This window comes from Gambusia affinis, linkage group LG09 (genome assembly GCF_019740435.1).
Source record: "Gambusia affinis linkage group LG09, SWU_Gaff_1.0, whole genome shotgun sequence".
NCBI classification, from domain to species: Eukaryota; Metazoa; Chordata; class Actinopteri; order Cyprinodontiformes; family Poeciliidae; genus Gambusia; species Gambusia affinis.
The window spans coordinates 10,514,529-10,532,561 of record NC_057876.1 but is presented as its reverse complement, the minus strand read 5'-3'; the positions used below and the strand labels follow the sequence as shown (position 1 = coordinate 10,532,561).

Below are 18,033 nucleotides of genomic sequence, written 5' to 3'. Positions count from 1 at the left end.
TGAGCCACACGTGTTGAACAAGCAACTTTTACGTCTTTTGAAACGTATCAAACCTCCATAAAAACCTTCTAGAGGGGGCCACCCACCTTGAAGTGCGCTTTCTTTGGAAGTACTCCGAGTTCAGTCATGACCATCAAGCAGAGGCTTTAAAATGTATCCCGCCACATGTTGGTTGCCAGCACTGTGGGTGGAACAGGGGCAAAGTTGGATGTTCTTTGCTGCTGCAAGTTTGCTTTGCTCCTTAGAGAAAGAGGTTCGCTACAATCACACAACCAGCACCGCACGCTGTGGACAACTACCCATAAAAATAGCAGCTCGTATTAGAGTCAGCCTGGTCTGTTTTATTGTGCCATGAATATGATTTACCATGTCTCCACTTAAGAATATCTGCTGTCAAAAGCTTTCTAATGTAGATGTCCTCCACAGATGTTTATTCTTAAGGAGAGTGAGATCGTGTCTTCCGGATTTGTAGCAGAATCAGCTTTGCAGGATTGAACTACATCAAAGAGCTAATTTAATCTAAATTGCTCTTTTTTTGGCAGTGCAGGAAGTTATAATCTAGAGATCATAAATCTACTGATTAGATGTTAGCACGTAGACTGCTGTGGTCATTAGGACTGCTCTGATTAGGCATCCACAGGGGGTCTGCCTGATTGGGTATTTATCTCCAGCCAACAGACGCAATTAAAATTCTCCTCTCCACGTCGGCTCAGGCCGGGACCCTAAAATAGTCCTGACACCTCCGGTCACTCCTCCTCTTCCCTTTCTGTCTTTTCCGTTTCAAGACAGCTTCCAAACCTTTGAGGCCCCGTACAAGGTCTCTACTTTATCTCCCCATTTGCACCAAATGCAGGGCTGCACCTCAAAGCAGCCTCCTTTCCTCAAACATCCTCAACTCTGTGTGTGTGCGACACTTAATGGACATGCTTTGTACAGCTCATAAAAGGAACCCTGCCCTCTGTTCTCGTTGAGGCAAAGCTCTCAGCAACATGCTGATTTCCAAAGCTTTTTATCTGCGCATGACAGACAGCCTGAGACAATTCATTAAAGGGTTATGTAGCCTATGTAGTGGGGGCATCGGCAAGTTGCACAGAGCAAAGCACTCACCTATTCACCTTCTCATTTGTGCTACAAAGGCCGGGTGCTCACGCAGCCTCGTTCTGTGCCCCAGATCTTAGCCTTGGTAACGGGAGGTAACAATTTGAGAGTAAATAGTGTGTTTGCTCAAGTTTTGCCAAGTCGCAGGGTGAAGAAGTGGTCACAAGAGAGAGAGAAAAAAAGTTTATAGCCCAACTGAAGTTGCTTAATGAGGTCAAAATTTGTGCAAACTTTCCGATCTTTGGAACTTGTTCGCCACTTGGTTAAAGAGGTTAGCATGTTAATGAGGTTAAACTAAACCTGGCCAATTTTACCTTCTATGAATTTTATAAATATCCAAAGGAAAATATAGAGCTACACAACATTAAAAAAAACCCATTAAATTGTGAATGTTTTGCTGAATATGTTGCTACAGTGGTGATGTTGTATAGCACACATTTTCGTCACTCTTTTCTTAATTTTCCTATTACTATAGCCACACCAATCCTCTTAAACCTTAAGATTGTGCTTACATAGAGGCTTGGCATATTAAACACAATATTTTACGTAATTCTTTCTCAACATAATACATCAAAGTTTGTGGTTTTACCATTACAAAATGTGGACATATTCAAGCGGTTTGAATTAAGTAAAGCATCTCAATCAATTTGTTATCTTTGTTATCTAAAACATATATATATATATATATGTTTTAAAAGAAGAACACAGTGAAAATAAATCTGGCAGGCATCCCAAGCAGCTACCATGACTACACAATAACAGAAACAGCGTGGTTGCTATACAGGGATTTGAAGTGAAATGTAGCTAGCAACACAAACGAAAAATATGGATGACAGACAGGTTCTCCCATGTATTTGGCTGCTATGAATGCTAAAGACAGATGGTTGCCCAGTAGAGTCCCCTCATATGAGGAAACCACACTTGCTGTTGAGGCCTTCAGCTTCTAACCTTCATAAGACTGATAAGAGAGTCAGCTGAGGGGAAAAGTGAGAATGAGTTCATAGCCGTACAGAGATATCACCACTGTGGAGCTACAGCTCTTTTAAAAAGGCAATGATAATGTTTTGGTTTGATGCACACAAGCGATTCCGAGAGGGACTGTATTTGTTTGTCTAACACAGCGGGGGACTGTCACATTATAATTGCCTCTGTTATTCAGAAATCATTCTTTCTCTCTCTCTCTCTCTCTCTCTGAGCCAGAATCGTTCTCACCTAAGGGCTTCCAGCTCAACTCTGCGTACACACAGACACATTTCCAGGCAATTTGTAGGACTTCAGCATGTAAAAGCCTTTAAGGAAGGTGATGCTCGGGAGCCACAAGCAGAGAAATAATCCCTGTCATCTCAGCTGAAGCCATGGGAGTCGCCAGGGAAAAGAGCTGCTTCCAGTCGCGCTCCCTTTTCCCTCTGCCGGAATCTCTCCCTAGCAACCACACTTTGGTGTGGTGATTGGACCAGTGTACCAGCGGTTGCCATAGCTACAGGAAGCTCCCCTTCCCAGTAACCCCCCCATGTTTTCTTCTCTCCTGTGCCTCTATGTCTGTTTCTCCTCCTTCATTTTTGCTTTTTTCTACTCTAGTTTTGTAGTTTTGTTATTCCTATGTGTTTTTTGTTTTTTTCACAAGAGCACAATCATAGCAGGGTAATGTCAGCAAAACAAACAGACCAAAAGGTGTAAGCCAAGGCATCCAAATAGACATGACTGACTAAACAAAAGTCTGCAGAGAAAGAGTTAAAAAATGTGTTTTATCCCCACCCTTGTGAGAATACTTGCGAGAAATGGAGAATTATCCAACCTGTATGTAAATTTACAATTCTCTACAGCACTACTGTTTTATAAAACAAATCTATTTTGATTTTGCCTTTAACAACAAACAGCTAAAGGGAGCAGCTTCCTAGTTTATGTGCAAATTTGTTTTCTTCCGTATCTCTGCCTCCTTCTATTTTCTCCATTTGTGTTTTCAGCGAGTAGACCACAGCGGAAACATACACACCTATTTTACTCTTTGCAGTGAGATTTATGTGTGACTAAGCTTTCTGCTCATGGCCCAAAACAAAACCCGCTGTGGTTGCTGGAATCCAAAAGTGCCAATTATGCTTTGAAGGCTGGGTAAAATGTGGTCACTATGTCATTGGAGCACTATGCACGAGCCAGCCAACACACTTGTAATACAACACCACACTATCCATACTCCAGAGCCTGCTGCTACACTCAGTAGAGTTATGGGATCTACATTATCCACATCTACACCCCCACCACCTTCCCTTTGTCTGGAGCTGATGCATCGGTCTGTGAATTGGCTTCTGTCCTGCCAGACTTACTTTCCTGAGCTGATTGCCTTGTTGACCGCCTTCCTGTACTATAATAAGCTACAGGATAATGAGTTTGAATGAGAGGTTAAATGATTGGTGGGATGCTACTGCAATGACTAATGCATGACAGAGGAATTATGATAACGTGGCGGACAGACAGTAAAATAGCTTCATAGAGGCAGAATAAAGTGATCAATGGCATGGTTGTTTGTGCATTTACATATTGAGAATGTGGGTTGAAAACATCCTTAGAGAGTATTTGTCAGTTTAATAATAGCAAAAGCTTCTTCTTTTTTTTTTCTTTTCTTTTTTTTTCCAGGAAGGCACAGTGGAAATTGTATTCTGGTAAAAATGAGAACGGAAATGTGTAAAGAATGGGACATTATATTTTATGACATCTGGTTTAAAATGTTTTAAATGATTTGCTCAAGATGGACAAAACAATTTTGTCTTTGTTTTAACATAATAGTAAAACCCTGTTATTTTTTTAGTGACTGCTCTCTCTCAGACACACACAGTGTAACATCCCCTCTCCTCTGAACAGAAATATTTAATGAGCACCCTGGCAGAATACCTAGAAAATTAATAATGTGAATACTGTTTTTCTATCTCATATTCTATGCAGTTCTTAAAGGAAAATCACAACTGAACATAATTGGTAACAGCAGGTCAGTGCTGTGCCAAAACCACAGATCAATAATTTACCACATAATTATGATACATTTAAAATCATATCTCTAGCAACAGCAAAGTAAAAAAAAAAAAAAAAAGTTTTGAAAAACACCAACAGAGAAATTAAAAAATAAAGCACCACTCATTCACCTAAAAACCTGGAAAGCACCAATTAAAAGTAAACAAAGCCATGTTAGGGAAGAGACAGAGTTTTCTAAGTTCAAAGAAACATGCAACATGTTTGCATGTGACCAGGTTTCCCACGCTTCACAATGAAAGCTATAGAAATGTGCAGTCTGAGGAGAAGCCCATGCCAGAGGGCAAATTATGGAACAGGATGTGGGACGTTCTGGCTCCTCAGCAGCACCCGATCTGTGCCTCTGGAACATGAGCAGGGAGCTCTCTGACCATATGTAGACTCAAAATATCCAGTCATAGTTTTCAGTGGCAGTACAACTACTATAAAAATTAAAAACCAAATATCGGATTCAGTTTAGTATTGTAGTACACCGGTAACGTAATGTCTAAGCCACAAAAACAACAAAAACTCTTTTTTCCTGTTCACTTTTGCCGTACCCCCTTTTTTTCTGGGACACAAATTGTCCCGATTGGTTAACAGCACCTTAGAGATGCTGAGAATATCCACCAACCAGGGCCAGGTGCCCCTTCACATGGTTACCACAGCAACCTCTCACAACGACAGAGAGAATGCCCACATGTACATGAACATGGACACTTACATACATGAGTTCAAATGTATGTAAGTGCCATCAATGCTGCCATCAATCCCAGCATTTATGGCACTGGGAGTTTAACTTTGTGTGTGTGTGTGTGTGCGTGCGTGTGCGTGTGTGTGTGTGTGTAAGAGTTGTGAAACAGACAAGCTTTGAGTGAATAGCCCTTTGTGAGTTCATGAACCTCAGAACATGTGAGGGCTAGACAATGCTGTTACTGTATCTCTGACAAAATAAACATTCTTACTCTCATGCTTTAAAAGGCTGATGGGGAAATGCTCCACTGTGAAATGTCCCTCATCAATATTTATTTACAAAAACTAAGAGATGCTAAGAGATAAACACAAAATGGGAAACTCCAGGCATTGATAATTAATTTTTTCTACCCACAAATGTCAGTGAAATTGCTTAGTTTGCTTATTTCACCATAGGAAAGACTATCTAGTCATATGCTGCCGATTTGTTTCACATTACAGCCTTTTTGAAATACAATACATACTTTGACTCATGTGTTACAAAATCTATAAAAGGCATTTCTCTTCAGCTACACAGCTGATTAATTGCAAAAGCATTTATAGTTACAATGTTTTAGCCGTTCACATAAGCCTTTAACACTCCTGATAATAATTTGAGCAAATTCAAATTCTCACTGACAGCATAATGCACGAAGATTTGAAAACAGCATTAAATTTTTTCAACCTTTTAAAACTATGAAACTGTGGTATTTTTCTCAACGTTAAATATACTACTAGCATCTCATATGGATTCTTATCTAGCAAATATATCCGAAGACAGTAAAGTTACACCCAAGTGATTTTCCTAAACTATAAATACAGATGCGAAGTGGCGACTAAATAAGTTTCATATTACAGTGGACAGAAGTCATCTTATTGTAACAGGATATTTGGTTATGTCACTACTGTATCTACACTAGATCACCTGCACCTGCTTATACAGCAGCACTGAAAAGCCAATTACATCAGTGGCATTAAGCCACTGGCATTTACCTTTGTACAAGCAAAGGTAAATCCTCGCTCTGTTGCCAGGACAATAACAAGCTACCTTACCAGGATTCCATGTGCGCTGCAAGATCCCTCTGATACATTTCAGTCCCTGCTGAGGGCTAATAGCAGCACTCAGCATGTGCACCAGGAGATGGAGGGCTTATCATGAGTGCATTTGATGTGGCTAAGAAAAACATGTCATCTCTGACCATAAAAAGAAAATGGCATTCTAACAAAAGGTAAGGCAATACTTATGGCCATTACCATCTACACAAGAGTATGCTATGACATATTTTCTTACCATGAACACTACAGATTTTTTTTCTGCTTTCACTGTGCAATCACTGTGTGGTTTTGTTGTCTTTAAGGAATCCAATTTCTTACCGGTGCAGGTGAAACACTTGACATGAAAGTGAGTGTCTTGGACGCGAACCACTTCCCCTTTGCATACTTCTCGACACCGCTGACACCGGATCGGCTCAGAGCTCCGCTCGCTGCGTGTTGAGACTTGCTGATGAGCTGCGGAACATAAAAACATCCTAAATGTACCATCTGAAAGATCAAATGTAGGCTGTTTGATACACTGCATTGAAAGTTGTTTATTTTTTTAAATCACAATTCAATTTCATGGCACCCTAAACTTGCAAAGAAGTGTCATCTTGTGGCAAAGCACAAGCTTAGAAAAAGCGTGATCGGTCAACTACATGCAACCTACGCTAGCTGTCGAGTGCAAGATAGTGCGGCAAATTAGATTCATTGAGAAATCATGTAATGAATAGAATCCAACAGTAAACAATTAATATGTAAACAGCTATTCTGTGAAAACCTTATAGTTTATGAGAACTTCATGAATAAAGGTAAACAAACTCTGCACACAACATCCTATAGTTAAAACATGGTGGTGACAGACTCATGGTGTGGGAATGATTTTCATCTGCTGGGACATGGAAATTGCTCAGTTTTTGGGAAAATTAATGGAAAATAAACGTCTTTGACGTTCACACCAAACACGTTACACATGTCAAAAACGCGAGACGCTTCAAGGTGTGCAATTTTGCTACGTTAACACCAAATGTGTTTTGAGCATCAGGCACGTTTGTTTTACATTCAAAGTCTATATGGTGCGTCTGACGCATAAAATGCTTCAAACGTTTCAAATCGCGCGCGCTAGATGCTCGAAACGTGCCGCAACAGTCCTCGACATGCCTCCAAATAGACTTTGAATGTAAACCAGAAGTACCTGATGCTCAAAAACGTGTTTGGTGTGAACGCACCATATGTCAGAACTCCAAGAGTTTACATGAAAGCACATTAGTGTGTTTGGAATGGCAAGGGAATCCGGTTCTACATTGTATTCTAACATACTGCGATTTGTTTTTCTCAAAACATTTCAAACTCAGTTATCCTTCCACCTCCATATCTCAATCAGGTGCTATTTTTTATGTTGGCCTAACATATGGAGTTCCAATAGGTCAAACTACACAAAGGTTCAAATAGTTTGAAAATGTTAGGATCGGGACCTCCTTGGCTGTGTCCCGTCTATGGCGCTTCCACAATAAGCTTCGTCTGCAGCCCTGTCAACACTAGTTCCAAAACTGTGAGGTCTGACAACTACACACTGGGCTACTTCCAGGCTCTCTCTCCCTTCCTCTATTTTTCACACACTCATGCTTCACCACCACTTGACTGACCGCATCGATCTCCTCACCTTGTTCTGCTTCAGCTTCAGTGTGACTCCTTTGAGCCTGATAGCTACTTCATATTAAGCCACACACACAAAAAAAGATTTCCACAAAGCAAAATTCCCTCATAGTACAAATATCGAACCACTTTTATATTAGTCTCAACAAATGTTCATAATGATGTTTGGCATTTCTTGGTTATTAGATTAGGTCGTCCCGGGGATCTGAGCTATTAACATATTCACAGCATCAGAAAAGATTACAATATTGACAACGTGTCAAAACGCCTGCCTCTTCTTTATCGTTCCTCTATACTGAGATTAATGAAAAGGAGGGATGCCGGAGTAACAGGCTGGGATGGTCATCTAGGCGAAGGACTTTTCTTTTTCCACTAGAGAGGGACGAGGATGTGGGCTGACACAACAGAGTAGCTGATTGCTTGTCGAGACTTAATCCCGAAGGGTTTGCACCACTTAGAAGGTCAAAGCTGATGCACTACTTGCATTGGTTGAGTTGTACAGAAGTGTCTGTGCTTAAATTTGTTTTCTACCCTGACTGCCAAATTCTGTGGTTTTGATAAAGGCTGTTTCTCAGTGTTGTTCAACTCAGTTTATAGCAACATCAATTGCAAAACATACCACATCTCCCACATTTGAGTCTTTGTAAGTATATATAAAAGACTTGCAAAGTTTGTTTGACTTTTTTCTTTGGCACCAGAAAGCAATAAAAAATAAACTTCTCATAGTAACTTTGGAGCTATGTAAAGGATTTAAATTTCCTGTAATTTTGATGATGGTTTACAGATAATAAAAACACATAATTCAATGTCTCAAACATTTTTTCAATATTACATAAGGTCAAGTGAAAGTATATTTTAAATACTAATGTCAGAATGCAAAATGTACGTTGATTTGTAAGCACCCAGTACTTTTTTGGGTCTTTTTTCGCATGATTTACTGTGTCGGTGCAGCAATGCTGAGGTGTAATGGAAGCTTGTGTTGTTTTGACGGTGGCCTTCAGGTGATTTGCATTGTTGCAAACGTAACAATGTCCCTCGACTTCCTTTTGGATATATCCGGGTAAGCTTGACTGTTTAGAAGACTAAAAGTGCAGCTTCAAATTTCTCACATAAAAAGGCAGGCTATCATATTTGGTGTCTTTATATTGCATTTAATAATCTCAACTCCATACTTGGCACGAAAGTTGTTGAATTCCACGTTTTTTTTGTGTGTGCGGAAGGACGTGAGCACCATGGGTATTTTGGTGTGTAGGCTTTTAGCAAAACCAAGCAGGTGACGATTAGAAAGAGAACTGGCTTTGCCTTGAAACATTAAAATACACATAAAAACAGATTTTTATTTTTTTTTTACAAGCATTTATGTTGTTTTATAGAACCAGTAAGACTGACAAAACAAAAAGCAATAAATATTTTCACAGACTATGCATAAATGTATAAATCGATACATTAGCCATGGTTGATTATTTTCCCTACCAGGAGAAGAGTGTGACTGCGAGAAATAAGTAACAACAATTGCAGCCCATATCACATCTCCCACAGCTGACTCTCTGTAAGTTCATTGTTTCTCTCACAATGCTGCCGGGACCTCTGGGAAAAACAAACTGGCCTGATCAGTGCCAAGCCGCCAGTTCGAGGGAAAGTTTCAAGGAAGTGTTTTCTGTTGTCTTGTGAAACCAAATGCGCAACCGTGATTTCATCAGGTGTGAATGTGAGATAATGTGGGCTAATGGAAGTACAAGCCGGCCTGATATCATCCCCTGGAAAAACACGATGGCAATTAATTACCCTGCTGACCCTCTGAAACGTGGCCAAAACAAACCCCTAGCACACAGTATCATCCTATCCTTCCCATACCAGCCAACTTCAGATAGAACTTCACACACAACCACTTCACAGGTTGACAAAGAATGGTCCAAAAAAAGAGAAAATATCTGGACAGTGACATTTGTGTGAACAAAAATGCCTTACTGATGTCAGAGCTCAAAAGAGAAAGTGTGGACTGGTTTGAGATGATGAAAAGGCAACTAACATCAAAATGTTCTGCTTCTGTCAACTCCCTAAAAACAGGACCTTCACCAAAACTGGACAATAAGTAATTGAAAAAGTTGCCTGGTTACATGTGTTGATTCTTGATTTCAGATGTGATATTCAGATGGTAAGGTTACAATTTGGCCTGATCCATATTAAAACATGCCTCCATCTGGCTTTGTTCGAATGTTTCTGACTAGTCTTCTGGGCACAATTTCAGCCCTCTTAAAACACGAGTATTGTTTAAATGTCAAAGCCTACTTAATTATTTTTGAACATATTAACAAGGTGTACCTAATAAAGCGACTGTTCTTGATGTTTTCTTTTTTAATTTAAATACGTAGGTGTTGGCTAAAATTATACATTACACAAATGCTAAATTTACTCAGAGCATTAACTTATCTTGATTGGTTGAGCTATCATAGCTTATCTTTCAAGCTTATTTTTCATTAACGAGAGTTCAAAATGCTATTCGTGGTAACCCAATAAAACAAGGATCAAACATTACATTTTGTAAGCAGTCAGCCACTGTATAGATATGTCATTTATAACTTGCACTTTTAAGACCGTTTAACTCCAGTAAAAGTAATAGAGGTCTGTGGTTCAGTTTGTGTTTGCTGTTTGCCACTTGTCCCCTATTCTTATTTCTGAGTCATTTAATCTTTCTAGCGCTGGTCATAATGCTTTAATTTAATATATATATATATATATATATATATATATATATATATATATATATATATGTTTTATTCAAAGCTAACACTTCTGGACCATTTGAGGAATATGTTTCTTTCCTTTCAAGGTATATTTGTGGTAAATTATTTGATTTTTTTTCTTTTTTTTTACTCACCATTTCTTGTTCCTTTTAGATTCAACAGCCTGAGCAGGTGTACGGGAGGGACCGAGCCCCGCATTTCCTGCTTAAATGATGATGTCATTGATTGCATCACTGAGTTCTACTAAGTGGAGGGTTTTCTTTTTTTTCATTGTATTGTTTGTTTATCTCTATAGTAGGCTTTTGTTTTGCCCTGTAGTACATGATTTATTTTGAAACCCATTAAGTTATGCAGATGAGTTTGTAAATTAGATTAACAATCTTATTCCTGTTTCCCTGTTTAGATTTTTGTTGCTTGGTTTGACTTGTAGCATTATGGTTTGGTCTAATGAAGTGTAGGCGCATTGCCACTTTGATTTAAGTCCAGAACGGCTTCAGATGCTTGGGATGGATGTCAATGCCTAAAAAATGCTACTAAAAAGTGCATAGAAAGAAATGGGGAAATGACAGCTCAGTGTCCACATATATAATTAGTCAGAGTTGTTCAACTCAAGGCCAAAGAAATAACTTTAAAACTGTTCTGTAAAAAATATATAATTCCTCTACAAGTTTGAGAAAATTGGGATTGTAGTGTGGCTAGCATAAAACACCCTATTATGGAGAGCCACTTCAGCCAAAATAAAATAAAATAAATGAGTAATTGGCATCTTTGTTCCGATTTATATATCAACTCTCTCAATCTATAATCCCTGTACCCACTGCACTGCTGGCTAAAAGTAGGTTTATTTTATTCTATTTCTGTTACAAAAAGAATCCATTGATGCATTTCTACTTGAAAACATGTTGTTACTGTGAGGAATTGGAAGGCTGTCCTACTATTGCTCTTAACACTGTATTGAAATGAAAGCCAGCCAGCTGTGAGTAGCATGATGGCAGGCTGGTCTTTTAAGCAAAAAGCCCAACTAATTCTCAAAGTGATATGTGCTTTTTTTTTTTTTTTTTACTTTATCAAAAGCAGAACAGCAAAAGGCTTTAGTGTTTTAAAGCACTAAAAAACTTCACTGCTTTTATGTGTTTTAGATTTGTATATAAAAGACTTAAAAAGCTCTCGTTTTGTCACATAAATTTACTAAAAAAAAATCCATAAAATACTAGTTAAAAATAACAACGATCGATGTCTGACAAACAGAATACTTATTTTTCTGTCAATGGAGCAATGATTTCCTCAGGAATCGCTGCCACTCTTCATAATACATCCGAGCAGTACGCCCATCCATCTTCCCTGTCAGTAATTTAATGTAGTCATTGATCAGGGCCGCTCTGTCTCCCTCTGCAGCCCTTCCCTCTCCTTATCTGTCTTCATCAGGACCTTGTGTTGAGGCAGCCATCAAAGCAACGCTGGTGACCAGGGGTAACACAAACATGCCAATACTCCACAGAGCAAAGGAATAAAGGTCGGACTGCTACCCACAGTCTTAATGATTTCTTGGTCCTAAAAGAAGCCAAGGTCAGAGGAAGCAGGACACAGCTGTGGTTGAACATTGAACTGAATTTAGTGCGCCATCAAATCTGTTCTATTACTTCAACCTCTAGAACCTCTAGAACCTTAAGAACGAATTGATTACGCTGAACCCTTTTGTCTATTTCTGACATTTTTCCTTTTCTTGGTGACTTTTATTTGTGCACAAAAGTCAAACCCGTTTGACAGTAGCTGTTCATAATCCACAACACCATCCGCCAGATTTTGCATCGGTTGTGTGCAACTGTAAATGAATATTCAGCGGTTGCCTCCCAGCATCTGCGGTTTGCATCTGTGCAGTCGAAGCTCCCGCCTTTGTTCTCTGTGTTATTGAACTAAGGCACCTGGAATCGTGCAGTGATGAATGGTATTTGGCTCTGGTTTGGACTGTGCACCAGATGAGGAAGCAGCTCAGCAATCATAAATGGTATAGCTCTCGTTTCCATCTACCCCAGTTTCCAGATGATTCCCCACCGCTCAGAAACAATCCATCATTTAATATTGCAGGTCTTATGTAGGTTTACATTTGTACACTCCGTCTGTCAGTGTGCTATTTATGTACGTCCTTGATCGACAAATATGCTACTCAGATGTGCTTGGCCCACATCGTATGCACTACACTTACAGTAATGTATACACAGTAGCATCGGCCGGAGGTTGGAACGTTCTCCTTGTGCATGGGTGAGTTCTCTCTGGGTACTGGGTTCAGAAACATATGTGTTGGTTTCATTTGTCTCTGTAAGTTGCCCTTAGTCTGTGCATGCAGAGTTGCCTGTCCTAAATGCTTTTGGAATTACTTTTGTTTTGTAGCGCTGACTCATTGGTTTTATTGATATGAACGCATGAAAACACAAAAGTGTTTTTGAAATTATAATGCCTAAAACATAATCTTGAAGTTATTTGTTGTTCTCGACTCGGCATCACATTGTGAAGACCCATTAGTGTTATAAGTAACAGTACCGTCTTGCCCCTCTCCTGCAACTTGGAGAAGATTCATTTGTCATTTGGCATGAGAGAAATGTGAAACATTCAGATAAGTTCTACTTGAGTCACATGAGAATTTTCCAGATGTACAAAACTGTCGCGCCCTTTAAAAAGTTAGTTTTGAGGACTATTAATATTGGAAGGTCTAGTTTGTGGATGATTAGATGATTAAGTCATACTGAGCACCACACAAAGCACCCAGCATTACAATATCTAATGTTTTTTTTTTTTTAAACTGGTGGTGAGTAAGTAGACATGGTATTTACCAATGAACAAATTTCCTCAAAATCAAACATGAATGATCCTTCAAATGGTTAGTTGGTTAGATTTAGTTATTATGCAAAAAATCCCTCTACAGCAAAAAGCAAATGCCTGTAAAGCATTTCTGCCATGACTAATGCAAGCTGCAACTGAAGCAACTCACCTCCCCAAACCAGAAAAGAACATGATGAAATGTTTCCTTTGGCTGTTCTGGTTGTGCAGCTACTGTTCTATTGTCAGGCTTTGGCAGCCACTGGATGCTTCTCCACACCCGCCCTAACATATGCTGTAACTTCCCTGTGGCCTGATATTGCAGACCAAAAGAAATGCAACTAAATTTAACACTCATACAGGCTACAAGAAAAGTGATTGGTCCATTACTGCCTTGCTTAAATATTGCACCTGCATAGAAAACAAAAGTGACATGTAACAGCATGTAATTCAGTATGATTAGTTAATTATGCTAGCACATCAGCCTGGTCTACTCTTCCTTGTGGCTATTTCACATATTATAAACACTGCCAGCATGCAACACCTTCTAAACTCTTATTGTATTTTGTTGTACTGCACTTGATTCAAATATACCTAATTACAGAGAACCTGATGTCCAACAACAGCTGGACATCAACACAACACATGTAAGTTTTTATAACTTCTGAGTCCTCTGTCTAACTGCAGCAGATGTGCATGGTATAAAACCAAAATGTTCCAGTCATCTTGAAATAACTTGCATGTATTGTTACAGTTACAATTACTTTGCCATGATAGCCTTCTCAGCTTCTTGGCTTCTGTATTGTTATATTTTGCCCTATAATTATACAGTTATATTAAAACATTAAATTTTATATGATCTAATACAAATTTCCGTTTGTCATTTGAGGTTTTGCTTTTTCCATTTTGTTTTCAAGATTCTTGTGAATTTTTGATTTATTTTACTGCCACAGGTGTCAAACTAGAGACGCATCAATCCAGGTGAATATCAGTTTCTTCTTCTAAGGGCTGAGAATTCATTTATTGTTTTGATGGATTACTTTTTTTTTTTTTTTGGCAACATAGGCAGAATTTTGAGTAGACGTATATTAAGAACAAAACATAAGGAATGAGGAGACTATCTAGACATCAAAACGAAGTTCACCAAAACATTTACCTTTTACAAAACCCATAAAAGCTGAGTTTTGTAAGACACCATCCTGTAAGCTGGTGCATTTGGTGTGTTTGACATCCTCTCCATGGTTACAAAAGATCAAGGGATGATTTTTTTCTTATGCATCTTTTTTTTATGTATTACGGCAATCGTTTGTGACGGCAAAGTGGCATGATGTGTCATTTTGCGGTGACAGAGCGTGGTAATGTGCAGAAGTCTCAACATAATACACTAAAAATCTCAATTGCTTCTAAATATGTTTTGTCTTACATTGAAAAATTTTGCCCTGAACGTCAAACTGAGGGAGGGAGAGACGTGTCAGTGCTGCCTGTGATGAATGGTGCCGCAAAAAGCCCCTGGCTCCCTGAACTCAATGATCTGTATATTGATCTACTTGTGCTTTATCACTCCCTAGTGTAGAAACTGAGTGTGCCAAAAGAAAGGTCTTAATCTGTTGCACAGATTAATACTTTACTTTCCACACCTAACCATGTGTAGATCCTGCAGAGTGACGTAAATACACCCAAATTCAGCAAACTAGGTTGTGGTGATGTGGAATTGCTCCGAGTGCATTGATGGCCATTGGCTGATCACACCCAGTGGAACAGAAAACAGTGCACCCAGCGCATCCCAACAGGCCCTGTCATGTCCAAACCTTAAAAGAACTGGAGGCAGACAGGGACATATGTTTGACTAAAAACCAAGAGGGGAACAGTGAAATAAAAAAATACAAAATTCTTTCTACAGGTCAGAAGCTCTAAGCCAGGGAACAGACACATGTTCCACCAACTCTCTGCCAGCTGTGACAATGCATGCTGGGCAATCTTGTGTGCAAAACACAAGGACTCGTGTGACAGCTCCCCACATGTTGCCTGGAGGTGCTGCTCCCCCTCCATGTGTCACGTGAGGAAGAGAAAGAAAAAAACAAAACACTCAGAGCTCTTAAAAGATTTATTCTCATTTTCTCAAGAGAGTGAGAAGAAGCAACACCCTTCCTGGGAATCAAGGCAACATTCCCTGCAAGTCAGGCAAGGCTCAGCTGAGTTTAGAGCGCCAGATAAATAATGTAGTGCCACAGAATGACAAGGTAGATTATGAATGCTGCAGTGAGACCAGGGGCTGGACAGGAAGCTCCTGACACCATCAAATCTCTGAGCACCTGGGGCACGTTCACCTCTCCCAGCCCGCACAATGAAACACTCGCCCACCTGACCTGTGCATCGACTGACAGTGAATTGTGTACGGACCAAAAATGGAAGCATGCAGAAAACGTGTGCACGCGCTCACCACACGCTATACAGGGAAAGCCCTGATTCAGCGGACAGAGGATCAGGGTCAGAGTCAGCTAATCCAAGGTCAGCTCAGCATCAGAGCTGTCCCTGGGGCCATTCTAGGGTAAGGATGTCAGTGGCCCCCGAGGTTGTAAGGGTTATTTGTCACATGCTGTCGTACACATAGACATACAGGGAGGTCGGGTCAGCGGACCCCCTCACAAGTTACAAGGTGTGCTGCTCCTGCAGGGACAGTGTGAAAGAGCTGAAAGCCTCCCAGAAGGAGGTGAAAGAGAGGTGGCAGACACTGAGCGTGTCCAAGCTTCTGTTATGTGAATGAAGAATGGGAGAAATGCTTCTGGGTGAACTCTGACCCCTGTATTTAAAGTCCCATCTTTAACCTTTTATGAGTTTGCTTTAAAGATGCATAGTCAAACCTTTCTTTTTTTTCTGTGTAAATTTTTGTAAAAGAAACTATTTTATATAGTCTGTAAATAATAGAAATGCTAAATTTTGTGGTGAATACAAAAAAATAAAACAAACATGCGAATTATCTATATCACCCACTAACGACACAATAATGTGGTTCCTATAGGATATTTTGTTTTATCATTGTTTACATTGTCCTTGCACTCCAAGCAGAGAGATAAGGCGCGCAAGAATGGACTTACCACTGGAACTCATGATGCCCGATGCGTCCTTATCCAAAACAAAGCTGCTTCGGCCAAAAATAATCCCATAAAGCACGAGGAGATATTCACATCGTGTAGTTAATAAAACAATATCCTCCAATCGCGGGTTGTGATCCTCACTCTCGGCACCGCTCCTTCCAGTCAATTACATGTGGAGGTGTAGACACTGGCAGAAAGAGGGACACACAAATATAAACAAAGAATTCTTAGCGAGGATTATTCCCGTAATCAGCTGTAGGATCCAAATAAAGCTCCCGCTCCTGCTGTGCCAAGGTCTCCTGTGTGTGTGTGTTGTTGTTTTTTTTAATATAATTATTATTATTTTCCCTCCAGTCAGACAAATTGTACAGACCAAAAAACGACACTGCTCACTTGGATTCCACCTTCACATTTTTACTCTCGCCCGATACAGCCCCCTCCCTCCTCCTCCTCCAGCTCCGCGGCGCTCCTCCGGCGTGTCCTCGTGCGTGCGCCTCTCAAGCGCCGTCAATACCGGGTCCGGATACTGGGTGCGCACTGACCTTTCAAAATAAGGGAGCATTCGCTTAAGATTGGGTGTGATTGACAGACAGGCAGAAAAAGACACAGAGAGAGAGAGAAATAGAAAGAGAGTCAGAGAGAAAGAGATAGACGGGAGGGGTGAAAGAGAGCGTCAACTACAGCTAGACAGATGAAATATCTATCTATCTATCTATCTATCTATCTATCTATCTATCTATCTATCTATCTATCTATCTATCTATCTATCTATCTATCTATCTATCTATCTATCTATCTATCTATCTATCTATCTATCTATCTATCTATCTATCTACTTACCTAAGTGGTGAAGCTTTTCTTATTCGTTCACAATTCAGTAACAAAAAATTAAAATAAAGTAAACAGTGATTTTATTGTGAAAAGAACCACACTCTTCGCGGTTTTTACTCCGGCTCTGACGTTGGATTTGCTATTCCCACTTTCACCCTCGCTCATAGCGACGCCACTTTTTGCTTTTAAAAAGGGAAACGAAAATATTGTCCAAAAAGTCACGATAGGAAGTGTTAGATTATCACTCGTCTTACTTGGACTGATGATGGCAGAGTTATCATCATGTCAGGCCTATTCAGTTATTCAGTGTAATACAGATCACTTTTCAAAGATCAAAATTAAGACATTGATTTGTGAGGAAAATAACAAACGGATAAAGGAAGTGATATATTTTTTTTCTATAAACGCCTTCATGTTCCCATTGTGTTCGGAAGAGTTTCCTGTTAAAAACTGTTGTGACACCGCCCTCTTCTGGAAAACAGACGTAAGCAAATTGGTTAATTGGATTGTTTACAGATGAAGTCCTGCTGAAGAAAGGTTAGATGGCTGAAACCGTTCTCTGAAGTTACGGCACACATCACAACAATATACAGTAAGTCTGACTTAAACCTGTTATATATATATTAAATTTTTGAAAAGACCTTTTTGAAAGATAATAATTAGCATTTTACTGGCATTTGAAAGCTAAAGCAAAACTCTGGAGAGAATCTGCTCTTGAAGTGTCCTATTCCTTTTTTTAATCTATATCATTTGATGACTAAGAGCAGAAATGTTATGCACTTGTAGAGTTGCCTGCCATTTACTTAAATGGGTTCATGGGTATTGATGCGTAAAGATCTTCATCTAACAGTGCAACACCCATCCGCTGTTGGTACCTCAGCCTTCAAACTGGAAACCAGTTTAATGCATCATCAACTCTGAGAAATTAAACAGCCCTGAGGTCGATTGACGAAGGGAAATGCAGACGACTAAACATGAAGTTAACAGCTAATTCTTCTTTTTTTAATATATGTAAAGAACAGTGCCTG

At 39.6% G+C, this 18,033-nt stretch overlaps 1 protein-coding gene across 6 annotated transcripts in view; it reads right to left on the bottom strand.

Annotated features, from left to right (window-relative positions):
- ablim3 (actin binding LIM protein family, member 3) overlaps positions 1-16,532 on the bottom strand; it is a 45,006-nt gene extending 28,474 nt beyond the window's left edge. For 2 of the 6 annotated variants that reach the window (XM_044127987.1, XM_044127988.1), the window contains exons 1-2: positions 16,175-16,532; positions 6,205-6,339 (exon numbers count right to left, since the gene is read on the bottom strand). In XM_044127987.1, the coding sequence (XP_043983922.1) occupies positions 6,205-6,339; positions 16,175-16,187 (148 nt within the window). In that variant the 5' untranslated portion in view covers positions 16,188-16,532. The remainder of the gene's footprint in view (positions 1-6,204; positions 6,340-16,174) is intronic. The other 4 variants (XM_044127983.1, XM_044127984.1, XM_044127986.1 and 1 more) reach the window with 3 other exon arrangements.
- Between the last annotated feature and the right edge of the window lie 1,501 nt (positions 16,533-18,033).